The sequence below is a fragment of the Actinia tenebrosa genome, unplaced genomic scaffold (assembly GCF_029948245.1).
Source record: "Actinia tenebrosa isolate PJP-AT-01 unplaced genomic scaffold, QUT_ActTen_1.0 PGA_scaffold16__25_contigs__length_10494907, whole genome shotgun sequence".
Classification (NCBI taxonomy): domain Eukaryota; kingdom Metazoa; phylum Cnidaria; class Anthozoa; order Actiniaria; family Actiniidae; genus Actinia; species Actinia tenebrosa.
The window spans coordinates 8,243,797-8,271,779 of record NW_028292576.1 but is presented as its reverse complement, the minus strand read 5'-3'; the positions used below and the strand labels follow the sequence as shown (position 1 = coordinate 8,271,779).

The window sequence follows — 27,983 nt, the reverse complement described above, 5'->3', positions numbered from 1 at the left end:
GGTACGGTTACATTCTCGACTTTCACATCCCCATAATGCCTTGCGTTTTTGGGGGTAACCAATCAAAAAACTGTCCCAAATTAAAAGGTTTCTTAATTGAATTTATACTATACCTGCTTTTATCTGTACAATACTGATTATCAGTTTATTCCAAGTTATTTTTGCATGTACAGATCATCAAGAGTTTTGGTCTTACAGAAAATGTATTGACTTACGAAAAAATGTTTGAAATTTACCTTAAACGTCTTCAAGCTTCTATCTTTTTCTGTTTTTTACTTCTTCATTTTACCTTTGGATACCAAACAAGGTATTTTGAACATTGTCTGATCAGTCTTCAGCAAAATAAGTGGGTTTTTACCCTCTGGGGTTGCCTGTGTTAACTGGTTCGACTGGTTCCCATTCTTACTCTATGAAAACCAAAATGGCGGACAGACGTAGCATTCATGTTTTCACGAGTGTGCTGTAAGAATCACTGTTATTACCTCTTAAACACTAAAATTATATAACTATGACAGACTTCATAGGTAAGTGTTTTCGCTATCCATGTGTATGTTTTTTTATCATTTATGATGTTGAAAATAAACTTCAAACTTGAGTTTCCTGATTTGCACGTGGGACATGCAGGACTCCAACTTTTCTTACACATGTAGTATTCCTTCAGAGTTTATCTAAGTTCGAAACAGCAACCCATGTGTTTCAACTCACAAAGAATGACTCAGTGTGTTTTACTTAGAGTCTTTTTTCTTTTATTAATTTTGATTTCTGTACATTTAAAAGTTGTTTTACTCTAGTCTGCAGCAGTGTTGGTAACGTTACCTTGCATATAGGGGCGCCTTGCATATAGGGGCGCCTTGCATATAGGGGCGCCTTGCATATAGGGGCGCCTTGCATATAGGGGCGCCTTGCATATAGGGGCGCCTTGCATATAGGGGCGCCTTGCATATAGGGGCGCCTTGCATATAGGGGCGCCTTGCATATAGGGGCGCCTTGCATATAGGGGCGCCTTGCATATAGGGGCGCCTTGCATAAAAGGCTATCGGTTGAATGATATATGATATGAATTGTATACTGCTGCAAACTAAAACATAGAATATATCAAATAAGGCTGTGTGAATGTAAAAGATTGAAAAAATCAAACTAAAACATGTGCGATTTACAAGAGTCTATCCGTGTTTTGAGACCGGTTTTAGTGAGAGTGTTTAGCGATCACTGCCTTAACTAAAAGCACGTTAAATCTCGCAACGATCATGTATTCATGCAGGGGTTTATAAGCATCTATTGACTACTAGTGCTGGTTGTATTACATGATTCATTTACAAGGATCTCTTTTATCAAATATAAGCCAAAAGCGCCATTACAGACATAATCTTCATAAACCAGTCACGTAAATATATCAGAGAAATGTTGAAAACCAAATTCGAAAAATTAACTCTACTGCTATGAAACAAACACCATAATGATCTACAGGATTAAGCGGTATCAATGTGAAAGTTTCAAGAGAAATTGATTCACTGTTGTAATCTAGGGGCGCCTACTTACGTTACCTTGCATATAGGGGCGCCTACTTACGTTACCTTGCACATAGGGGCGCCTACTAACGTTACCTTGCATATAGGGGCACCTACTTACGTTACCTTGCATATAGGGGCGCCTACTTGCGTTACCTTGCATATAGGGGCGCCTACTTACGTTACCTTGCATATAGGGGTGCCTACTTACGTTACCTTGCATATAGGGGCGCCTACTAACGTTACCTTGCACATAGGGGCGCCTACTTACATTACCTTGCATATACCATACCACACACTCATTTCCCGTGTTTTACGAACATTTTCATAGAGGAATTACAGAGCGATAATACACGGTCTGTTCTTAACGTCTTATTTTATTTTTTTTGTGTTAGTTGGTTTTTGTTGATCTCCTTGAGGTCATAGCTTTCAAGTCTGCTTGTGTGCAATAAAAATCGTTGTTATTCATGCACTCTTTCTCATTTATTTCGTCGCGTACAATAAATAATTTATCAACACTGCTTACAGCCAGACAATTTTACTTGTGAAGCTAGCTGTATTTTCGCTTTCACTCGTAACATAATCCGGCTGTAATATGTAATCATGATAATCTATAATAATAATATAATAATAATCTTTATTTGTATAGCGTCTATATCAATAATTGTTCTAGGCGCTTAACAATCGATGATAATAATCCATAATATAATATATAATATATATAATGTAATCTATTTTTATTATACATCTTTATCGTAATTCAAGTCCTCGACCATTTTATAGCACGGGGTTGATATCATGATCAATATTTGTATAATAATATGATAATAAACATATCATATTAAACGACCTGGTTTGACAAGATAGTTAATATGTTAACACTGTTCAATACATTGATAACGACATAAATCCGTTGTTTTTCGGCTTGATATGTAGTAGATGAAATGGAAATTGCCCTCATCTGAAGCCTACTCCAGAATACCTTTTACCAAGTCAAGTGGCAACACTAGTCTACCATACACTGAAAAGGCAGCGATCTTGATGGTTACAAAAATAATATGTGCATATTCTTTTATCCCAATGTAACTGTTATTGACTCAACTTCTGGAAGACACTTCTGGAACGTGCATGGGTTGCCCAATGTGCTGGTATCTGGAGCTTGTACCGTAAAAAAGGTGCCTTTTTATCTGCTTTTCGAATTTACGGTACAAGCTCCAGATACCAGCACATTGGGCAACCCATGCACGTTCCAGAAGTGTCTGGTTTGTTTAAGAATTAAACAGGGGAGCGCAGTATTAGCGTGAAATCGCGTTCCTTTTTTAATTTCAAATTGAATCTGTTTCGAATCTTTTTCAAATTTGCTTTGAACCCGGAATATTACTTCTCATGAACCAATTTTTTAATTATCATGAGCTGTAAGGAGAATGAACTCGGCAGATAATATACATGAAGCTGTCATGAAGTGGCTTATCGTGAATAAAAATCATAATTTCTGATGAACAATATTTAAAATGACACTATGAGGTCCAATATTTTGTTTATTTTTATTTTTTCGTCTTTGGTTAAAAAATGTAAGTTGAGTCAATAACAGTTACATTGGGATAAAAGAATATGCACATATTATTATGAATGTTTACAAGTTGTCAAATTCGAAACGTTTTGATTGGTTCTTGAAACACAATGAGATTTATCTGATTGGTTGAACACAAACAATAGGAAAGGAATGTTGTGCTCGGGTAAGCAGCCGCTACTCAGGGGAGAAAGCGTTGCGTGACGACACTGAAAGCGGCTGTGGGGGAGACTAGATTATGTTACGAGTGAAGGCGAAAATACAGCTAGCTTCACAAGTAAAATTGTCTGGCTGTAAGCAGTGTTGATAAATTATTTATTGTACGCGACGAAATAAGTGAGAAAGAGTGCATGAATAGCAACGATTTTTATTGCACACAAGCAGACTTGAAAGTTATGACCTCAAGGAGATCAACAAAAACCAACTAACGCAAAAAAAATAAAATAAGACATTAAGAACAGACCGTGTATTATCGCTCTGTAATTCCTCTATGAAAATGTTTGTAAAACACGGGAAATGAGTGTGTGGTATGGTATATGCAAGGTAACATAAGTAGGCGCCCCTATGTGCAAGGTGACATAAGTAGCCCTATATGCAAGGTAACGTAAGTAGGCACCCCTATATGCAAGGTAACGTAAGTAGGCGCCCCTAGATTACAACAGTGAATCAATTTCTCTTGAAACTTTCACATTGATACCGCTTAATCCTGTAGATCATTACGGTGTTTGTTTTATAGCAGTAGAGTTAATTTTTCGAATTTGGTTTTCAACATTTCTCTGATATATTTACGTGACTGGTTTATGAAGATTATGTCTGTAATGGCGCTTTTGGCTTATATTTGATAAAAGAGATCCTTGTAAATGAATCATGTAATACAACCAGCACTAGTAGTCAATAGATGCTTATAAACCCCTGCATGAATACATGATTGTTGCGAGATTTAACGTGCTTTTAGTTAAGGCAGTGATCGCTAAACACTCTCACTAAAACCGGTCTCAAAACACGGATAGACTCTTGTAAATCGCACATGTTTTAGTTTGATTTTTTCAATCTTTTACATTCACACAGCCTTATTTGATATATTCTATGTTTTAGTTTGCAGCAGTATACAATTCATACATATATCATTCAACCGATAGCCTTTTATGGAAAGTGCCCCTATATGCAAGGCGCCCCTATATGCAAGGCGCCCCTATATGCAAGGCGCCCCTATATGCAAGGCGCCCCTATATGCAAGGTAACGTTACCAACCCCCCTCCTAGTCTGAACTCTTTTACATATTTTTTAGTCGATCGTTGTCGTAGTTGTTGTTGTCGTCGTAATGTTGTAGTTGTAATTGTTGTTGTAGTAGCAGTTGTGTGATAATTATCTATTTCTAAATATCAGTTTTCGCTTATTATTGATTATTGCAATAATATAGATTATTATGGCTTTTTATTTAGTTGCGTTCACATTACAGGAATACATGAAATATGGACAAATATGAGGGTTAAATATTTTGTTATTTGATTTATACACAATAACATCGCCTTTTGCTGAGTGCAGTAATTCACATTCACATTGCCATAGTGCATTTTTGGCTTGGTATTGATGGGCTGCAAGCATTCCCAAGAGTGTCAAAAGACAAAAAATGGCGGCCATTGTGGTACCGTTAACAATGATCTAATGAGAAATCTTTTGTTCAATGGCACCAACATGGCTGCGATGACTTAACATGCAGTGGAAAAGTTCAATAGACCTTATTCGTGGTGTGACAATGTCTTCCCAATTCAGTGTGACAAACCTCCAGAGGATTCATTTTCTTTTGTTTTTATTCTTTGAAAAATTCATGAGTATCCCAAAGGAATGTGAAAGAAATAACAATAATATCCCACAAGTTTCAAAACAATAGCTGTTCATTCCTCTAGAGGTTTGTCACGTTCAATTAGGAGAACATTGTCACACCACAAACAATGTCTGTGCACTAACCTTTATTTAAAGTTACTGTATCATACATCGATTGCAATTTTGTTTTAGGTGTCTATACCAAGTTGAGAGACCCTCAGGTATCTTGGGAAAACAAAATAAGTATTGCTCAGAATGCTTGGAGTGATGAAAAATGCTTTATTCCCAATAAGCAGCAGGTCTTGCTTGACTGGGTCTGTCAGAAACTGGTTGATCATATCTTATATAAGAAAGATAAAAGGTTAGTTGTGAGTGCAAATAAGTGGGGACAGAGGGGAGGGGGGACGGGAGGAGTTGGGGGCTACTTAAACCTTGCTCTTACTAGTAGAGCCATAACTGATCATTGCATGATTACCATTTCCGGGGGCGGATCCAGGGGAGGGGTGCAGGGGGTGCGTACCCCTCCCTGGTTACACTTTGTCCTCCTACTTCAAAGATAGCCAATTTGGTTTTTGCCTTGATTCTAAGGGGTGCACCCCTCCCTGGGTTAACATTGTGCGCAGCACCCCTCCCTGAACAAAATCCTGGATCTGCCCCTGATTTCTACTGTAGTTCCATCCACACCAATTTTTGAAGAATCAAATTTCACTTCTTCATTTAATTGTTGTGCATGAGAAAACACATAATGACTCATATTCTCAATGGAATGACACATGATCTGAAATGACAAGACAATTTATGCCCAAGCTAATTTGATCTACAGTTGAATAAAAACTTTCCAAAGCAGACCACCTTCTAAGTACTAGCTTTTGCTTTGCCTTGCCTTCCCCTTGAATATTATTCTTTGCTTTACTGTTGATGCTTTTGAGGGTACATAAAAATGGACATAGATTCAAACAAAGAGTCTAATTTACAACTGGGAAGGAAGGGCAGGGGAGGGATATATGTTAACTTTATCTTTTTAGAATAGCCATTTGAAACTCATATTTTTTAGGCCTGTCGATGGTGAGCAGATATCAAGAGAGGTCAAAGATCTTTGGGGATACTTCAAGAAGATTCTCCAGAATATATCTACATGTAAGCCTTTAAATGGAGAGGACAGTGTTCATATACCATTAACTTTGATGCCACAACTTGTACAGGTAAGTGGTTTCTATGGTTACCTATTAAATAATAAGGAACAGGCTTCTTTAATTTATATAATGAAATAAGTTGATACACAATACTGTATCTTACATGTATCTACATCTGTAACTAAGATACTGTATTGCACAGATTAAGTAGTGCAAAGTCAGCCTGTAAAAAGTAGGTAAATATTATATATCAAAAGATTTATAAATTCTGGCCATTTTTTGCTTCTACTCTAGGTTTTTGCCAAGGTATTTTTGGATTATTCTAGTTCAGAATCATGTAGGTTCACAAGTGAACAGGAAAGTGATATGCTGAATATTATCCACTGTGGACAGATGATACTTTCAAGTTCTCAGTTAAACACTTCCTTTGTTGCAAAGTTTGAAAATTATGTAAGTAAGAATAGAATCTATTTTATAATAAATGTCAAGTTTATTATAAGATAACAGGTCCCCAAAATTTGCTGGTATCCATTTTTACACCTGGGTGAAGAGTGAAGAGAGGCACTGAGAGTTAAGTACCTTTGTCAACAACAGCAACCAACCTGGGCAAGTGCACTGTTTGGTCTTGGCTTGAGGCTACAAGTTATTCAACATGAATCTATCTACGTAGTCCAAAACTGATGTCTCAGAAATAAAAGGAAAGTACATGTAGCACGTGTGTTTGAAATACAAAGAAAATGAGAAACATCTCTGGAACCACTTCTAACCTCTTAAGTTTGGTTGTGTTTTCCCACTTTAGACCATTCCCCTGAGAGTAAGATTCTTCGTTTGAGTTGTATCAATATTTGAGACTGCTAAGCGTACTGCCATATTGAAAAAATTGCGTCCCTAAGACAGTTCCATGATTTTGCAACCCTCTTACTCATCACCAGTTTTCTGTGCAGCCTCTGAAACACTAATACACCTTTTTGGCTTGGGCGTAATGTTTTCCCATTTCAGACCACATGCCATTCACCTTTAGAATATATTCTTTGTTTGAGCTGTATCCATATTCATGTGTCTTCTCGTGGACAACCTTTGAATAAAGAAATTTAATACTTTAAGGAATGACACATGGTTTGTAATGGAAAAACATTACGCCTAATCTACCAACTGTTGTCATATATTTTTGTTTATTTCAGGTGATGTTCATGTCATCTTTGTTGTCGTTGTTTGTGGTATTCATGATCAATATAAACTCTTTAACAAATAATGAAATTTGCAATGAGATGTTTCACATGCTTGAGCTTTCTTTAAGTGTGTATAATTCTCTACAAAGAAGACAGACCAACCATAGAAAGGTAAATACTAAATTAGTACATAAAGAATATGTTTTTATATGCTTGATACCTGTCAGTGCTACATTAACACACTAATGCTATAGTACATTACAAAATAACTGTTCTAAATCTCGCATTCATGAGAGCACAAAGCATTCTTACATACTTTCAGTTTCGTCATTCTCGTAATTTGTATCTAAAAAAAACCAAAAAAACTTGCTTGCTGTGCTGTGTGCCGTTATAAAGCACTTGGGGATTGGCGGATCACTCGAGAAGTGTCGAGAAGCACTCTGCTACGTGTCGTGCTTCTCCATGTACACTCCTCTCTTGTGCCAACCCCTACGTGCTTTACAACTGCATGCACACAGCATGAGCGCATGTTTTCTATTTCTTCAGTATGTAGTCTGGGACTAGTAAATCCTTGCTGTGGGCTAGTCAAATTTATTAAGACTCATAGTATCCAGTAAACTTGCCTATGGACTGATGACTCGCCTGTAGACGCAAACTCCCCCACTTATATACATTATAAAATCAAGTAGGTCTATAGGTGAGTTCTCTGTAATTCAGTGGAACTTCTCAATTAATTTTTCTTTATCCTCAAATAAAAGCTGTTTGAGAGGACATGTGGTCACATCATTGGTCCATTACTAACAGTGCGCTACATCGTGAAGAATATCAAACTACATGTATACCAGAGTGACGCCAAAAAGATAACCCAAGATAAAATTACTTGTTTTGTGAATCTTCTGCATAGGACATTGTCTGATGCATTATTTAGAAGGTTAGTCCAGATACAGTGTAACTAAATGACACTGAATGACATTGTATAACAACTTATTAAATCATGTGCACTTATTAAACAACCCCAATGATGGTCATATAGTGTTGAAAGCTTGGTTCAATTCGTTTGATAAAATTTATTATTATTAGAATAATTTTTTTTAGACTTTTTGATTGTTGGTTGAGGTAACTGCAAATAATTACCTACAAATGATAATCTGCTAAATGGGCATTATGGTGCAAAGCCATTTTGCTGCAATTAATAGTTTGCTCATGGCCAGGATTTTGCGATGTATTTGTCAACGTGTAGACCTGGGTTCCCTTTTTGATAGATAGCAAAAACAACCGAAGCACAAATAAGGAAAATTGAATGATAAAACAATTACAGCTGTATTAAAACTATTATGATCACAAAATATATTAGTAATTTGTTTGTGTCTTACACTTACTGTAATTGATTGCTCACTCTTGTTCCTGTCTCTCGCCACTAACAAATCACAGTAATTATTTTGATCAACCTCGTCCAATAATTGCTTACTGTTTAAATGGATGATCAAAGTAATTTTTTAGTTGTTGATTCAACAGATCAAAAACAGTTTTCTGTGTTCGATACTCTGATCAAAACACGCAGGAAGTTGAGAGAACACGAGAAGAGTGTAGGAAACCACGACGTGTTTTCGATCAATCATAGTGTGCGTAGTATCCCAATTATTTCATAAATTAATTTTATATTCCTAATCTTAATCATTATTGTTTTTTTAGGGAAAATCTTTCAGACTATTTATCGACACTCAAAGCCTTAAAAGATAAAAAAGATGAAGATGATACCACAGAACCACAAAGCAAAAGAGCATGTTTAGGAAACTACACTAAACTTCTTTTTGATACTTTGAGAAATCTGCTGAGTTGCTCTGACGGCATGAAGCAAGAGGCAGTAATGGACATCCTTCCTCAGTTATATGTTGATTTTTTGAAGGCTAGAAGGTAAAATATAAGAATTAGTGCCATTATTAATATTAGCAAATATAATTTAGTTAACATACAGTACTGTATGTTTTCAAGCAAATACTCAACTTACAGTGCTTCCACAAAATAAGCAAAGAATTGTGCGATTTGCTGTCTTGACAAAGTTGGTTTTTGTGGACATCAATCAAAACATTTTCACAACATTCCATAGGTGTATGCATGCCCTTGAAACCTTTGTGTTTTCTAACATTGTCATGGAAACACTTGATTGACGTCCACCAAAACCTTATTTTGCCGCAAACACAAATGCTATGATTTCACATGGGTGATCGTAATGTGAAGCAATCAAGGAAGCCAAAACATTGTATTATAATGTCTCTATCATTACCACAGGTAGCCCAAGCTCTGGTTTGGTGGGGTTATTACCAGCAGTTTGTAATGTAGACGGGAATATTTGTGCAAAATACTGAATACTGAAATAAATGCTACTAACTTTCCATGATATCTTGTTCTGTGCTTTATCTTGGTCTGTACTAATTTCCAGCCAATTTGGAGCTAATTTGAGCCATTGATTCCTCACTAAGAGAGAAGAATACCTCAAAAAAAATTTCTTTCTTTTAGGGAAAACCAGATGGCTTCTTCATCACTTGAATTTGACTTCTTCACAGAACTGTGTGTTCTTCTCGGCATTGATATTGATAATACGGTCATAAACAAACATGAAAAACACATTTCAAGAATTCTGGAATACGTTCATTATCTCTTGGATGCAATTCTTATTTTCGATGTCTATCAGGTACAGGCTGTATAGTGCAGTTCATAGTTTACAGTTATTAATAATAGTATAAAGATATAGATTTAGTACTTAGAGTGCATACTGTATACCCATGACAAAGTTAACTAACAAATTAAATTGTACAAATAAGTGCAAAGTTGTGTAGGTCTACGGTCTACTGAACTAGCTAATTTGTGCAATTTCTTACAAAGTCTTTCACAGATACATGATTGTCAAGGGCGGATTCATTCCTGAGGTCAAATGGGCCTTCTGTGGTAAAAATGCGACTGGGATTTCTTTGCCCACAAAATTTACCCCTGAGACCCCCCCCTTCAAAAAAAACCTGGATCCGCCCTTGATTGTATATAGCATGCACTCTATAAAAACTTACTAATTATAATAAATGTGATAAATAAAGTGCTCTGATGTGTTTTATCATTAATTACAGGTGGGGGAAGACCATGCTGATGACAGCAGACAACTGAAGTGGTTTGTTAAGTTTACTAAACTCCTCCTTACATACCAGTCAAGGTAGAGATAGAGTTTTTACTATTTGTATCTTTTACTCCTTCCTAACATAGCCATCCTAGCCATATATCCCTTCCTATCCAATTATTTGATGTTCCATCCCCAGTGCATTGTTGCCAACCAACCAACCATTGATCCATCCCAACTTTTCATTCATCCATCTGTCCATCCATCCCTCCCTCCCTCCCTCCCTCCCTCCATCCATCCATCCATTCATCCTCCTATTTGTCCATCCATCTGCCCCAATTGTCATCCATCCGTCCATCCATCCGTCCATCCTTGCTTCTCATCTGTCCATCCATCTATCCATCCATCCCAACCATCGATCAATCAATTGATCAATCCATTCACATTTCATACATTTATCCATCCATCTATTCATCTGTCCCAACTATTCTTCCTTCTCTTTCCTCTCATCCATTCTTCCATCTATTTATTAATGCAAAATGTTATTTATTGATTTATTGATATTTTAATGCAGCTATATTATGATTGTTGCAGCTTTAACATTTATCCCTGTCTTGAAGTACTTCTTAATCTGAATCACTGCATCATAGTACCACATTTAAACACTATCTTACAATGGATGTATGGCAGTGATACATATGAGCAGGTATATATAGTAACAAATACATGTACTACAGTTTAGCAAACATGAAATACAGTAACTGTGCTCAGGGCTATCAGTCATCCGAAAATGTCTGGCCAAAATGGAAACTTGTCCGGTCAAATCTTTGAGATGCTGGTCAGTTTTACCTAATATATGTTTTCAGAAATAACTTAGATATGACAGCACTGAGCTTAGATTATAAAATTATTTGGCTGGTCATAATGACTTTCTGTGTTTGATGTAAAAGTTGGTAAACAGTGGTCATGGCTAGGCCTGGAATACTAATATAGAGACATTTGGCTGATTAATGTTTGTTTATTAATTTTTGTAACAGGATGATGTATCCTCCTGTGATACCTTCCTGTCTTCTGTAGTAAAGACATATGTCAAGTTACGACAGGTTAGTAAGTTATTTTAATGTAAGTTATGAATGATGTGTCGTATGACATGTTTATTATATTGTTAGTATGTGTGTCATGTGTTTCAATTTTACATTCAATGTAATATTTTTTAAACTGGCACATGGACTTAAATTTTCTACAAAAGTTTTCTAAAAAGCTGGGGTGAAGATACTGTAGGTTGTAAATTTATGCAGTAGGGCGTAAATATACTCGGTAGGATGCAGTGATGTAGCTAACTAGCCAGGGGGCCAATGGGACATTGGATAATTCCTAATAGTTGAATAATTACAGCGTAGTATAAAAAGATATTGGAAGTGTCTTGCCATGGTAGTTTTTTGGTTATTTGTTCTGCTTTATTACTGCAACCTACATTACCTACCAGTTATGATTTTATATATTAATTATTACTGTACCATTTCTTATAGTTTGACAGATTAATCAGTCAAATGCTGGAGTCACTCAGAACTACTAAAACTATGAACGGTCCATGGATGGGATTTCCTGATCTTGTGAGGGGAGAGTAAGTATTTATCCTACATTGTATGGACTGTAACATGTGTAAAGCCATACACCAACCAAATTTGGGCTGCTTGCCCATTTACTGATCCAAAAACCTTTAAAGCACACTTTATAAAATTATGATCGTGATACATGTATCCTCACTGCATACTCATTACCTCAGAGCCATAGCTGAGTTATGGGCGAAATCCGACTGAGGTGATGAATATGCAATGAGATCAGCAGTAGCGACCTCTACCAAGGGGAGGAGGGAGGGGATGCAAAGAACCCCAGCTTTGGTGCTGTTGGACCAACTGTGAAAAACCCCACGCATGTTTGGCGATATATAACCGGGGCCACAAAGGATCTTCGTTAATTAATTATGCAGTGAGAATAGCACATATTTTTTGCTAACCTACTTACAGCACATACATGATACGACACTGAAATGCCCATCATAACCCCAGTAATTCATCCAATCATAATTTTGCAGCCATAGTGTACATTTGTTATGGCTGCGGTAAGATATGGTACAGCTAGAAAATTGCCGTCTCTGGCCTGTGTTATTCTTATTTTCCCCCTGTTTGTCCATGCAGGTTGATTAAAGCTTGTCAGTCACTCCCATATGGATTATCCACTTCACTATGGAAAACAGTTAATTCAGAAATTTGTCACCACTATTTACCTGCCTTGCAAGGCCTGGAAGAACAAGCAAAGACTGAACACAAAAGCGAAAACAAGATGGATGATCTTATTTTTAGCCTTGAAGGAGTTGTTGGACTTTTTAGTTTGTTTCTGTTGAATACAACATTGGGTGGAGTAACTGAGCAACACACAGTGGAGACTACTAAAAGAACTTTATCTAGCTTGTATCATGGGTCAGTTGATGATGTACTTGGTCCTCTTTGGGAAGCTTTGTCAAATATGAGAGATAATAAGGTACTATATTTATCAGACTGGTTGTTTTCTGTGGAGAAGGTATGGAGGCTGGAAGTTCTTCCCTCTTTCTTTGCATTCACAGTTTTCTCCTTTCCATCTCTTTCTACCTTTACTTGGTCCATTCTTTCATCTTTCTTTCATTCCTTCCTTCGATCCTTCCTTCCATCCTTTCATTCTCTCTTTTCTTTTTCTTTCCTCATCCCATTTATTCCTCCCATTCCCTCCTTCCTTCCCTCAGGCATTTCTTCCTGGACTTCTTACTTTCTTCCATTCATCCATTCCTCCATCTGTCTGACTTATCTTCTATAATTTATTTTTTACTAACTTATTTAAAAAAATTATAAAGTTTTTTCCCTCCTTATTTTATGAGAGAGTAGAGTCGTCAGGATTTGTTTTAAATATAATATCATTTTCTTCATTTTATCTTTTTACAGGTTTTTGCTCAATCTTTATCTGTATCAGTCCTCATACTCTTTCATGCCTTACAAGAAATAAAGATCTTTCTTGGAAAACTAGGATGTATATCAGATGAGTTGAACATTTATTGGGAGAAATACATCAAGGGATATTTACAGAAAATACTGAGGACAAAGAAACAAGGGAATGAGAGACTGCAATACTTGTTGGTATGTAAAGAAAAAGTCTTATCTCATCATTCGTCACCAAGGTCAGACACAGGAAAAAAAGGAGGGGGGGGGGGTATTGAAATGAGAATAAGTGTAATGTCAAATCCAATGAGAAAGCTGTATGCAAACTTTCTAGGTTACAGCCTGTAGGCAACCCCCCTTTCTCAAAGTCACAAATAATATGAATCAACTGTTTGCATTTGTTTAGTACAATTACAGTAAATGGAAAATATTTTAAGGTACCTATACAAGGCATTCAATGAGTTTTAAAATGATAGGAGAATATATGAACTAGGCAGTAAACTATGATATTAAAAAGAGAAGTTGGAGGTAGTTTAAGCTGTGGAGAATTTTGCTCATTACGTCGTCATTACATTGTTGGTCGACTATGTCTGGTCTCTGCCACTTAATAAAAACCCTAAATGCTAAGAATAATTTTTTAAGGTGACTGCCTACTTTTGGAAATTGATTTAAGCTTTTCTTAAAACTTCAATTTTCCGAATTGAAATTTAATGCTGATTCCAAATCTGGAAAGAAAAATAGGGTGTCCCGAGCTTGTTTTTGAGATAATCAGCATTTAATGGGAGCCTACGCACGAGCTTTTGGAGTAAAACTTGCGCCACCGGAAGTGATTAGAAAAAAAATTAAGATTCATAAGATAATAGTTATTTGCAGACTATATGATTGCATGAACGAAGGCTAGTCAATCCTTCTACAATAATACATGGATATTTTCGACAAAAAGACAGAGAGATACATTGATTTGTCATCTTTTGTAGTTTCGGTGCTCTTAAAAAATCTCATAAAGTCGAACAAAAATCCCTACAAAAATCTATTTTTTCACGTGTTCCTGATTTAAACTTTTCCTAAAATGTTGATATAACCTTGATTTTTAGGAGTTTTTTCGTATGAGCTATCAAAAAATACAGAGTCCCGTGCAAAATTTGAGGGTTTTGCCTTGTTGAAGCTCAAAATGCGTATGGTTCTTCAATAAAATCTTGTAGATTTTTCAGTGGTTTTTGAGCGCGTGCACATCGTGGGCTCAAAACGAACGTTCAAAAGTAGGCAGCCACCTTAAATCATTCTAAAGTTTACTTTCATCATTTGTAGGTTTTGCTTTGCATCCAGAGGACCAGAGTTCTTCTTATACAAGACAGCTCAGCTCATTGTCAAACAGATTTTCAGCAGCTTTTGGATCACATTTTCATTCTAAGTGACACCATTTCATATGATAATCCTTCATCTTGGAATAAACAGGTAAGAGTACATGTTGAGTGACCCTGGCTCATAGAAGATTAGTGTGCACAAAATGAGTGATTCTGGATGTGTCTCCTTACCCCTGACTGATGGATTGAATGGCTTTCACTCATCCATACATCCCATTCCATTCATTGACCTGTCTGACTGTAAATCTATTTATCCAGCTATTTATCTATTCCTTCCTTCCTTCATTCATTCATTCATCTTTCGACCTTTCGTTTGTTCGTTTATCTATTTATTCATTCCTTTACTCATTCGTTTCTTCATTTGTTCATTTTGTTCATTTGTTCATTACTCCATTATCAGATACATTCATTCATTTGTTCCTTTAATCATTCATTCATTTAATTCATTTATGAATCATTATTATTTAATCTCATCCACTCCTCTTTTTATATTTTAACAGGTTTGGACGGTCAATAAAACCAATATTTCACTGGCATACTGGTACTGTTTGTGTGACAAAGCATCACTCTTTCTTCCTGTATGCACAGGCAAACAACGACTAAAGTTTACACAGTGCCTCATCCAGTCACTGGTGTCTACTGATGTAGAACCTTCTTCAGTTCAAACAAGAATTTTTGAAAAGTAAGTCAGTACTTGGAGCTTGAGTAGTATTTTTATGAATCAAATAATGAATAATTATATAATTATTAATGAGGGGGAAAACTTGTCAGAGCTTATTAACAGCGCAGCTCAACTGGGTCATACTGAAAGCATGTAAAGGCGCCTCTGGCAGCTGCTATACAGTCCGTATACTGTATGACCCTGGAGCACAGCTCTCTAACCAGTTTGAATTAGTTAGGGTTGATTTGAGTGGACAGAGGAAAAACTGGAGGGCCAGAAAACCCCTAAGATGAGTCAGTGTTGATGATTAAATCTGCTTAATTGATAAGAAACTTAAGTTTGCAGTTATATTGCAGACAAAACTACCATACCAAGCAATTTGTCTTGCATCATGGTTGTATTATTTTGCTTTAATTGCACGCTTGCAAGTTAAGCAAATTGATGTACTGTGCTTCCAACAAATTTTGTTGGCTGTGGTGTTCATTTGATATTTAATTAATTGCCTAATCTATATTTATTGATAATAATTTTTATATCACTTGTTTATAGTGTCATGTCCATACAGTCTACATCCAAGACACTTCTACATAGTGCTGCATTTCACCTTGTTCCATCCATGCAAGACAGCTTGGTGTCTTCACTTTGGATTCATGTTGGAGAAGTGTTAAGGTATTGTGAGAATGCTTTTTATTGATGTCAAGAAGTTTTTCATGGTATATATTTTTACCTATTCTGACTTGCAGAATTCAAAATGGTCTCACCTTTTTGAATTTTTCATTACTTTTGGGTGTTAACTGACAAAACCTAAAGTCCCATTTTGAACCCCAACCTGGACCTTCGAAATACTAAATATGTGATGGAAAGTCCTGTGCAGGAAAATTTAAACAAAAACCTGAGGTTAAATTATAATAAATTTTCTCTCTAATATCTGGAACCTTATAAAGGTGGCCATCTTACTGTAGATTAATCTGTAAAGGCTACAGTATAATGTCACTGACTGAAATTACTTTTCCAAGATGATCTGAATATTGACATTATATTGCCTTTTAATAAGTTATTATAATATAACAGCATTTCTTATTTTTACTTCTCTCTACTAGTTCATGTAACTTCACTGCTCAACCACACAAAAAGCTTGTTAACATAGTTACAGCATTAGGAACACTGCAAGTAAATGGATCCGTGAATGATGATCTTAGAGATTTTGACAAAGAGGAAGAAAGTGAAGACACAGATTCTGAAGCGAGTGAAGATGAAAGTGGTAATTGCTTTATCAAATTAAATGAATGAGTGACAAAATTATGTAACTATCTTGTGTGGGATACTTGTACTCTGTAACCATACATTCTTTGTACATTCTTGTACATTAAATTTTGACACTTCTCAAAGCTTTAATTCTGGCTCATTACAATGATGATAAACATGTTCAAATTTGTGAGACTAATCTTCAGATGCTGATCTCAAGGGTCAGTGTCCACTGATAGAACGAAGCTTGGGATTGGACAAAATAACAAAAGCAAAGAAAGCATGGATTATGGTGAACAATGTGTATTGTTCTACATGTGAGCTGCGTTCTTTGTTTTATCTCACCATTCATTGTTTGTTCATCCACTCCCTGGCTTCGTTCTGCCCATTGTGGATTACCCGATCTCAAATGACTACATTTTTTGCTAAATTTAAAATGAGATATAAATTCCAAACTTGCCCCAGTCTCTTGCTTTTTTCTTAAGTAATAATTATTGCCATGGTAACAAGTTCCGTTGTGGTATTTCAACTGGTTGATATGGTAACTTGAGTTGTTGTTGCTTAGAAACCCAAGGAATGATTCAATTGCAAAAAAACCTAGAAAATTATTTGAAATTGAATCTTTACTCTAGATCTGCAGACAGACACATACAATTTCAACTTTTTTGGACTATAATAATTATATATAATTATATTTGTTTCAAAGTTTCCACATCTGAAGGCGAAGAAGACATCAGTCAAGTGGCACAAAGCACAGAGAAATCACTTTCCAAGGCTGTCAGTCCTGTATTATCACTTGGAAAAGCATTAGACAATGCTTTAGAAGTACTTGAATCTTCCAAAGGCGTATCCAGCCAAGCTTCTGAAAAAGACTTAAAGGAGAGCCTCAAAATGCTTACCAACTGTCTTTCCGTAAGTTTAATTTGAATCATATGAAACATGAATCTCCTAGAGGGGATTCCATTCAATTGAAAAAGGGTGTGGATGCTCTAGCTCATTATGCCTTTCAGGATTCCAGATTTGGGATTTGATACCCTTAAGCTTTAGGTATCACAAAAGGATCACCAAAGAGTAAACAGGGCATCTTACAGTGTTTATAATTGTCAGGAAATGAGATACCCAAGATTATTAACGACAGCCAGAATGACGGGTTGTAATTCAAGATATTTTTTGGTTCATCATCTGACTTCTGTCAATTTTAGGGGTAAATTCCTTGGTTGCCACGCCCACCTCGACAGGACTGGGGTACCTTTTAGGGGTCATTTTCAAGATTTCCGATGAGCATCCCTGCCCTATCGTATGGGAGCCCAACCCCTCCCTGGCATACATCTCAGAATCCACAATGCAACTTAAATTTAATGCACAAGAGACAAAGAACACACAACAGAACAGTGCTCAACATACTGCTTCACTAAAGATTTCAGTCCGCCAATGCAATAACCTCCCTTTTGTCATATTATAGATGCTTGCTTGTCTGCCACTTGATTGGTTAACAGATGCCAATCACTCTGCATGTATTATTGGTTTGATGGCATGCAATACCTTATTACACAGCTGTTTACATCAGGTGAGGCTGTCTGAGTGCAAGAATAAAATGTAGATGTATTTACAGCTATATACTTGGCATTAGTACATGGCATGTGCTGCTACGGCACAGTCTTTCACTGTTGTGCAGTTCAGTTCTTGGGTCATGCATTAAATTTTTAACTGAACTGCGTGTATGCGAGTTAAGAGTTGTGTGTTTTAAATAGTGAATGCAAATTGACAGCGTGTGGAGCAAACCTCGGTGAGGAGCCCATTTCATGGAGAGTGGTTAAAAAAAACTGATGTTTAAAAAAACAATTTTGTTGGCCATTAGTTTTGGTTATGTTAATATTGTACTTTGACTCATTACAGTACTATAATTTATTTTGTTAGTCAATCAAGGAAAGTTAATTTAATTTTATAAAAAAAATTGTTTATGTTATTTATAGGGAGAAAATAAGGAGTGCCACAGGGCTTTTTTCTTGGACCATGAACTGATAAATATCATGGTGAATGGGTGTATCTCTAAAAAGAGATTCTTAATCCACCATGTTATCAACCTGGATTCCTTCCTTACCTGGATGCTATCGTCATATTTGACATCATGTCAGATAGAGGTATTGTGAATTATCTTATTCTATTACTAATAGCATAAATTAATACATTTTATATTATTGTTTTTAAAGAAGGTAAAAAAAACTTTGAAATTGCTATGAATGATGATATGTTACTGACAGTACTAATTTCTTAATTATTATTTTAATTAACATATTTTCCTTATTTTTTTTAGAGAGAAGAGAGATACCTTGAGCAGTTAGAGAGCACATCAATCCATCTGATCTGTACACTGGTGAAATACCTATTAAAAACTGCATCACCTGCATCTTCTGTTTATAGCTGTATAAACAAGGTGAATATAGGCAACCGCACAAGTGCTGCCCACCATTAAGCACTGCCCCGATTAAGCGCATTCAAAGTGGTGCATTCAAGCATCATCAGACTGAATTGTTCAAAGAGTCAAGCTAAAAAAACTAGCACGGTACAACTCAATCAGGATTCTAAACATTACAATGTTGCTTGCAGTTCAAAGTTCAGTTAAAAGTAGTTGCTAATAAATATTAATTTTGCTCATTAACATTCACGAATGTTATGATTTTCAAAGAGTGATGACCCAATAAGTGCTGCAGCACTGATTTGAATAAATAATATGATAATCATTATGGTGATTTTTATTAGCAAGAAAATTATATGATTGAGGTCTTATTATAAGGATCTTTGTATTTCAGATGACAGACGGCATAGATGGTCTAACAAAAGAATTAAAAAAGGCAACACTTCCTTCTGTGACTGGGATTGTGCATGATAACAAGCCACTTCTTGGGGTATTTTGTGGAGTTATGGATGTTTTAGAAAAGGTATCCATTCTTGTTAGTACAATAGCTGAATTATAAAAAGTATCAACAATCAATGACAGGTGTGCTTTTTCTAGAAACTGTAATTGATCTCAAAGCAGTCTGACACAGCCCCCCTGCAATAGCTTGTGAAATGGCTCTCTGGCGCAGGGGTTGGTTTGGGAGTTGGGGATTGGCTGGGTTATTTCGACCCGGGCACTCCGGAGGGGCGTTTCACTGGCTACCCCTGCAAGGACTTTTCAAACTCATAGGAGTGTCAATATGGTGTCAAAAAAAATCCGGAGTTTGGAAGGTCAAAATGTAAAAACCTGGAAAATAAGCAGTCTCAACTCCCATTCTAAAAGCAGTCACAACCCCTCTGCAAGTTTCCAAACACAAAGTAATTTATTGAAATATATTCATTAATTGTATTTATTACATTTGTACACTTTAACTTCATACATATACTAGGTGATTGCTTGTAAGACCTCAAGGTTAAATGAAGTGAGGATATCTGCAAAACTAGCAACAAATATGGCACCCACATTACTAAACCTCCTTGGTACTATCGCTGCAAAGAATGATAAGAAAAGACACTCCATAAAGAAGGGTTCTTGTGATGCTGTCAAATGTTTGGAATCTGTTCTGCAGGGTTTGCCTGTCTTGATTGATTCATATTCAGCTGTTATTCATATATACAATGTAACACAGACATCCAGGTAAGTTTTAATTTTATTTTCATCCATTCTCTGACCTATCCATCCATCAACCCATCCAAACTATGATCCCTTCTTGTATCCAATCCATCCATCTATTCATTGAGATGGCAGCCATCCATCCATGCCCGCCCGTCATCCGCGGCCCGTCCATGCACAAGAAGGCCGCCAGCAGCCAAGACCACGAATCCCGCCAAAACCATCCCGTCCCTACCCTCCATCCATCCCCTCCCTCCCTCCCTCCATCCCTCCCTCCCTCCCTCCATCCATCCATCTATCCATCCCTACCCTCCATCTCCCTCCATCCATCAATCCCTCCCTCCCTCCCTCCCTCCATCCATCCATCCATCCATCCATCCATCCATCCCTCCCTCCCTCCCTCCCTCCCTCCATCCATCCATCCATCCCTCCATCCATCCATCCATCCATCCATCCATCCATCCCTCCCTCCATCCATCAGTTAATGGGTATTCATTCATCCATTCATTAATTCATCTAAAAATGTTTTCCGTTCATTCATTTTTTATTTTATTTCATTCTTGGTTGAATTATTGACTGAATTCTTCTATTGACTATGCTTTGTTTTTAGAAAACTGTCCCAAACAAAAGAAGAGTTTCAACAATTGCAATGGCGTCCCATTCTACCATCCATTTTAACCTTTGCTATAAATTCACTCCAAAGTCCACAACAAGATACCCTACAGAATGCTACTGAAAAACTAAAAAGATCTTGTCTTCATTTACTGGATGTGTTATGCCTTTCACTGGACACAATGAAAATAGACCTTCCTCATGACTTCCACTGCAGTTTACTGGCATCTTTATTGAGTTTCCTGAATAAATTAGAATGTGAAAAGGAAGAAAATACTGAAATGAGGGGGAAGGCCTTGGAAAGTATTCTGTCCTTATTGCTTAGTTCTCCTTCAGATATACTTGTGGTTCTTCTCAAAGGCCTCAGTAATGAACTGGTAAGCACAACATGAAATATTTGCTGCTTTTAACGATGGTTTTCATTAGTGATGCAATCCTAGTCGGAGCATGACAAAAGAAATCTAAAAAGTGACAAAACATAAACAAAAAAAAAAGTGACAAAACGTTGAAATCAGAGTCAGAAGTGCATGCAGTCTGACTCTGATTTGAACACGTCAAGTGAAAACTCTATTTTGGACATGTATGCACTTAAGTACTGACATCCAGGGATAAAAATGTAACCACTAATTAAAATCAAATACTATGATATAATTTTAACTTGCAAGTACAGTCCATGATAAAACAGGTCTTATATGCAATAGTCTGTATTCTTACAATAATGTTATGTAGCAACATGACTTGTAATACTGCTATTTGGTGATGCTGGTAACTAATTTCATTAAATCTGCATTTACATCTTTGCAATATTTTTGCAGACCTCAAAACCTCTCAATGAAAACTCAGTTCATAGGATTTCAACTTGTGTTCATGTCTGGTCAATGATACTGTCAGGACGTTTTCCAAAACTTAAAAAGAAAGAACTTTGCCCAGTTATTCCTCAGGTCAGTGGTGCTTTTTTGTTTCATTGTATTCTATTTCCCATTTACTTCATTTTTCCCATTTTCATTTCCCATTTCTACATCACAGTATCCACTGTCATTTTCACCCTAAGCTTCAAGTTTTTCTTCATAAACGTATTCTGCCATTTCATATTTTCTGTCATTTTCATTCTCTTCTTTTTTCATTCTATATCTTCCATTTCTTTCATTCATCCTGTTCATCCTATTTCTATATTTCATTTTGTCTCTTTTTTTCAGGTTCTGATGGCTCTTCAATCACTCCTTCAAATGTCTGCAAGCAACATTGACCTCATTGTCCTAACACTTCAAGCTATGACTAAATTATTATCACTAGGAACGGTAAGGCAACTGTTTTCATTCATCTATAATATTCCATCCCATTTCTCATTTTCAGCCACCAATTTAACTGTCCCCTAACCTCATCCTTTTGTTTTCCCCATCCATCCGGGATTCCTTCCTTCAATAATTATTTATGTTATTTGTCTCATTCTATTCTTCCCATCCATTTTGTTTTGTCGTATCCATTAACTCATCCATCCTATTCCATCCCATTGCTTTTTTATTTCCATCAGCATTATGTTCAGTCTCATCACTGTTCATTGGCTTTTCATGGTAGCCTGCTTGTTCCACTGAATGACAGCAAAGAAAGGTATGATCTGACATCCTTTATCATCTCATATAATTGTAGCTACATTTCATGATATTTTTTTTACCATTTTGATTGCAGATTTCCACATTTGTTTCAAGCACAATATGGTCTACTGAGTTCCATTATGTTTCATCAGAGTGAAGCAGTCTATAACTCTGTGCAGGTTTTTGTTACATGTGTTAAAAGTATCCTTTAAAAAAATAGATGTATACTGAGACCAGAGAGAGACTGGAGGGCAAGGAACCTGTACCCTCCTGATTTAAAGGCCGCAGAGAGGGAGGGACTAAAGGGGCTTTAGCCCCCCCCCCCCCCCCCCCCAACCCCCACATTTTTCAAATATCCATTTCTAACTATCCCCCCTCGTCCTCCACACACACACACACACACACACACACACTTTTAGTCTTTTGAATTAGAGCAGTTTTCGTATTACTGTGAAAAGCTCAGTGCAGTAAGCATGAGGTGCAGTGACCGTGATGCTTTCTAGAATTTTGATTGGCTGATTTTTTCACGCGCAATGTGATTGGTTTGGCATTGTCGTGACTTTGGTGTGTCCGTGTCCATGACGTGTTTATGCCGTGTTCCGGGTATTTCGTGCCAAGAATGTTTCACAGTCATACAAAAACGGCACTACAGTAGTTTCCATTATTTTCAAATCTAAGCCTTCCCTTTCAATTCATAACTCATGGAGGGATCCATGTTGCTTGATACATAAGCTGCCTACAACTATATAACTTATATTGGTAGAAGCTGCCAGACATAAGTTGTTTGATAATTAACCTCAAAACTATCAGACATGTTGTGGAGTCTTGGTCAGCATTGCAACAACAACAAAACTGCACAAGGCATTCAAGATGAGTCACTGAAACCTCAGTTGGACAGCGAGCTGGTTTGTGCACAGAAAATGGCCAGGTACAATTATAAAACTGCATTTTGAACTGTCATTTTGATTAGGTGTAATAATCAGCAACACCAAAATATCATCACCAATATTATCACCAGGGCTCATGCTTCTTTTGCGTTACAAAATTCAAGGACTTTTTAAGCACTTTTCAAGCACAAAAATTCGATTTTCAAGGACAAAGTTTTATGTATTAGAACGTGGTTTTCAACATTGTTTTATTGTTAAAGTGCAGCTAATTCAGCCGGGCCACAAGCTTAGATAAAAAACGATCATGACACGCAATCAACCACTAAACAAGCAACCAGAAACTCTTCTATCAATTTTAATCGTTATTTATTTTAAAAGGAAAGTTAGAAATAACATTAAGTTTGTACTAAATTCAAGGAGTATTCCAGGGGTTTTGGCATTTTCCCCTATTTTCAAGGGCTTTTCAAGTGCCCTTGAAAATGTGTTTTCAATTAAAGGACTTTTCAAGGATTTCAAGGAGTAGCACGAACCCTGTATCGCTTAACTGCAGCAGCAATCACCATCACCACCAGCAGCAACATCATCATCAGCAGTAAACAGCAACTGCATCATCACCCATCTTATCATCATCCATTTGCAGCAGCATAACAATCATAATCATCAACAAATGCAACAGCAACATCATCTTCACCATCAGACATCAGCAGCAGCATAGCCATCAATCTCAGCAGCAAACAGCAACAGTATTATCATCAAGCAGCAGTAAGGGGGACTCGCGATCGATGCCGTATATTTGCGGGTTTTACCCGGGGAATTACGAACGCGGGTACAGCAGATTTACGGGAATTCCGCGGTGTGTCCTTACTGCTGCTCTGTTGGGTACTGCAAACGAAGTATAAAATACGTCCTATATAATGGATACCATCAAAAGTATCAAGAACAAGACTGTGCGCAAACTCAGAACCCAGGTTTTGGACAGGTTAGACGCAGACTTTGCCTTTACGACATTTATGGAAGGTAATACGGATGAGACTATGACACAGGAAAGAGCAGAACAGATAATCGACCTAATGCCCGAAGGTAATTACCGTTTGGAGTTGACCTTTATAAAGTATCTGGACGGGGAATGGATTATTGAAAGGGGCCGCAATCCCATTAGAGCGTCTGGTAAAAAGAACCTGTTCGTCTTAAGTAAGGCTACCAACCCGGGAGCATTAGAAGGAATTGACATGTTATTCTATGAGGTTGCTTACCCTGTTACAGTGGTAATTTACGGGGCGTATGAAATGCCCACGCCAGATGTAAAGAAGTTACAACCAATGCGACATCCTGGTAACTGTGTTGGTAAGCTAGTCCGGGAATTCTTTGAAGATGCTTCCCGTGGTGGTAAGTTAACCTTAAAGCGCCGAGAAGCCATTCGAAAGTGGGAGCATTCTACCCGCAAGACTGGAGGAACCATAGCCAATATTAAGAAGTTGGAAGTGGCATTAGAGCGGCGTATCCACGTTAAAGATATCACAGACGGGTTTATTTACTCTGGGACTCACAAATATGGAGGTAGAGGAGCTCCTATTGTTATCTACCAACATAATGGGCACGCTTGGCGGGAACTAAGGTTTCCTAAGAAGGTTAAGACCTCAGTCTACAAAGTATCTCCGTTAGCAGACTTGGTTCATGAGAATTCCATCTGGTTAATGGACGCAGAAGGTAGGCAATTTATGACACAAGACGGTACTTTGTATAGACCCGAAATGGAACAGCTGAAGATAGACAGCGTTTGTGAAGACCTGGGTGAAGATTTTCCAGAAGTATTAAGTTCTCGTTCCCTGGACTTCTTAGCCGCAAAGAAGCGTAATGGCTGGAAGCCGACTCCTAGCGACCTTCCAATTCCAAAAGCCTGCATAGAACATGGTCACGGAGGTCTTTGGAATATGGAATACGACGAGGACGAGTATGTCTCGCTGGATATGAAACATTGTTACCCTGCGTCTTTCAAAGGCCTAGGAGATTGTAAAGAGTATTATGACCGTTACGGACATCCGGGCAGCCAATTCTTTAGGGTAGCTTTGGATGGTACATACGATGCCCCAGCAACAGGATTCGTTAGATTGACCAGCTGGAAGCTAAAGAAGGGATTACATCCCATAATTTACGCGTGGTATGGGAAGCATCTGCAAGAAAAGGAATGGATCCCTGTGCCGCTATTAAAGTTCCTTGAAGAACGGAAACTCCTTACGTACGCTGCTCATGAGGCAATATTATGTCGTCGGGAGTTTACCAAATGGTTGCCAGAAGACAATGCTACCGCCCGCATAGTTATTGGTAAGTTCACTCAGGGCGCAAAGGAAGGGGAGAAGCACATGCAACGCCGCTTAATCACAGATAAAGGAGAATTAAGCTTCCTCGTGCAACGAGCTCACGACCAAGGTTCAATGGTGTCAGTAGAGAAGTGGGATCATTTCACAGATTCCCTGCAACAATGGAATGCCTTGTGTTACTATCAAGACCACAGACCGCAGTATTACCATCTGCGTGCTAGCATGTTAGCTTACGCCCACATTAATCTCTTAGCGATGTTGCTGCGGTTTGACAAGGAAGACATTCCAAGAGTAGCTACTGACTCTTTGTACGTCAAACCTGCAGTGCTTGAAAAGATGCAAGAGTTCTACACCGACGACGAATTAGCAGAAAGCGGGCAATGGAGGGTCAAGGACGAAGAGATAAAGGCCTGGCGAGCAAGAGTAACCTACGACGGTAATCATACTAAAGGAACGGTAACCCCGACTGAGGAACCATTACCAAGTGTCACAGACCCCATTTCTTACCACCGCTTCTCTTATCTTTACGGAACAGGAGGCAGTGGTAAGACTACCAGAGTCCTGCAACTATTCCCTAAAGTAACCGTATTAACTCCTACACATCGTTTAGAACGCGAACTCGCCGCTATGGGCTTTGAAGCACAAACTTACCATAGTTTCTTTCGTTGGAATGGCACTAAATGGGTCCCAGAAGCTATTCATGATATTCCTCCTGTGATCTTATGGGATGAAATCTGTACTGTGCCCTTAGAAATCCTAAAAGAGTTCGTAGACTTCCTAAAAGGTAAGTGCCAGGTAATCTTTGCAGGAGATCCTTGCCAGCCACCCCCAATAGCAGGGGAAATGCCCCACGAATGGTTAAAAGGAATGGTAGATTACGCAGAGGAAATTAACACCGATTACCGTAGCAAGGATCAAGTAAGGAACCTCAAAGCGGAACTAAGGGGCCTTACAGACGCTCAGCAATGTAAAGTACTCCGTAAGAGAGTACGAGCCAAGTCCTATGAGGAATTCTTACAGGCCTGGAACCCCAAAGATGTTGTCTTAAGTAGTAAGCGTGCTTCTCAGGCCCGTATTCAAAAAGATCTGTTAAATATTCACCGCGAAAGATTCCCCACTAATCTCGTACCCGTTTGCTATAAGCCCCGAGATACCAGAATGCAGAAAAGAGACGTACGGGTACCTGGCACTGACATTACTTTAGAGAACGCAGTTACCCACGATAAAGCCTGGGTGCAAATGAAAGACGTAGAAAGGATTACTTCCCACCCCGATTGGAGACTTGGTTACTGCATGACGGTACATAGTGCCCAGGGATTAACCGTAAAAGAAACGATGTGGATCATAGACCAGCGTTTGTGTTGGAGTAACTTAATTTACACCGCCGTAAGCCGCGTAGAATACGCCAAGCAATTGAAAAGAGCTTGGGGTCCGCAACTGCGTTACGATAAGACCCCAGAAGACGCAGCCAAAGAGAACATTACGAAGAAACTCCTTCGCTACAAGCGCCACGACGAAGAAAAAAATATGACGTTCGACCTCTGCGTGGACGACGTCTATAAGAAAGGGGCAAGGTGTGCCAAATGTAACATACCTCTACTATGGAGGTTTGACCCGAATGACGATCAGCAGTTCTCCGTGGATCGTATCAACAACAAACGCGGGCATTGCAGAGGTAACGTAAGACTGACATGCCTAGAGTGTAATCGGGCGCGCGGTGCTGCGCTACTCTGAGTCTTTGGGGACTATGAGCAGCTCTTCCATGACAAATCCACGACTTGGGCCATTTAGGTAATACAACACGGGTTGCCCTTCCTTGGTGACGGACTTTGAAATCTCATACGTTTCCAAAGACCAGTTAGGATCCGTGGCTCTCTTACTGCCACCTTCGAGTTCCCCCGGCTGATAGAGGTATCTGACCACTATGTTGCGGGGTAGCTTTTTTTCCTTCAGTCCGACCGCCCTCGAACTTCTGACGTAGGACTTGTGCTCCACGTGTTTCTTTTTTATGGCGTCCCTGGGTTTCATTCCCGTAGCCCTGGCCGCCTCGTTGTTCAAAGCCGCGACGACCTGGGGGAGCCTCTGGGTCCATTCCCTGTTGCGTTTGGAGGGATCTTCCAGCTCTTTCCAATACTGGTACCCAAAGAGGCGCTCAGCCAGGGTTTTATTGAATCTTTCAACAATGCTCTGACCCCTGTGGTACTCAGCTTCGGCTCTTCTAATCTTAGTGTCGTGGTCTTTCAGGGTCTTGGTAACCACGCCCATGAACTCCGTCCCCGCATCCACTTGCAGCAGCTTAGGCCATTTCAAGACGCGCTTATAAATCCTACCTAGGGCTTCTGCGACTTCCCCAGAATCCTTGCTGGTTATGGGTTCGGCGTCCTTGTATCTGCTTGCGATATCGACTACGGTCAA

General features: G+C 38.1%; 1 protein-coding gene across 1 annotated transcript; it reads left to right on the top strand.

Annotated features, from left to right (window-relative positions):
- The first annotated feature begins 416 nt into the window (after positions 1-416).
- LOC148910708 (unhealthy ribosome biogenesis protein 2 homolog) lies at positions 417-23,541 on the top strand. Its single transcript, XM_089031068.1, has 31 exons — positions 417-524; positions 5,095-5,263; positions 5,957-6,104; positions 6,330-6,485; positions 7,217-7,375; positions 7,963-8,135; positions 8,897-9,118; positions 9,722-9,896; positions 10,324-10,406; positions 10,905-11,016; positions 11,348-11,413; positions 11,840-11,934; positions 12,509-12,851; positions 13,286-13,477; positions 14,588-14,734; positions 15,144-15,325; positions 15,854-15,973; positions 16,405-16,565; positions 17,256-17,461; positions 18,012-18,116; positions 18,523-18,690; positions 18,864-18,983; positions 19,360-19,488; positions 19,936-20,183; positions 20,770-21,148; positions 21,587-21,712; positions 21,968-22,069; positions 22,303-22,379; positions 22,458-22,564; positions 23,174-23,291; positions 23,511-23,541. The coding sequence occupies exons 1-31, from the start codon at positions 509-511 to the stop codon at positions 23,539-23,541; spliced, it is 4,635 nt and encodes a 1,544-aa protein (XP_088887194.1). The 5' UTR covers positions 417-508.
- The last annotated feature ends 4,442 nt before the right edge of the window (positions 23,542-27,983 follow it).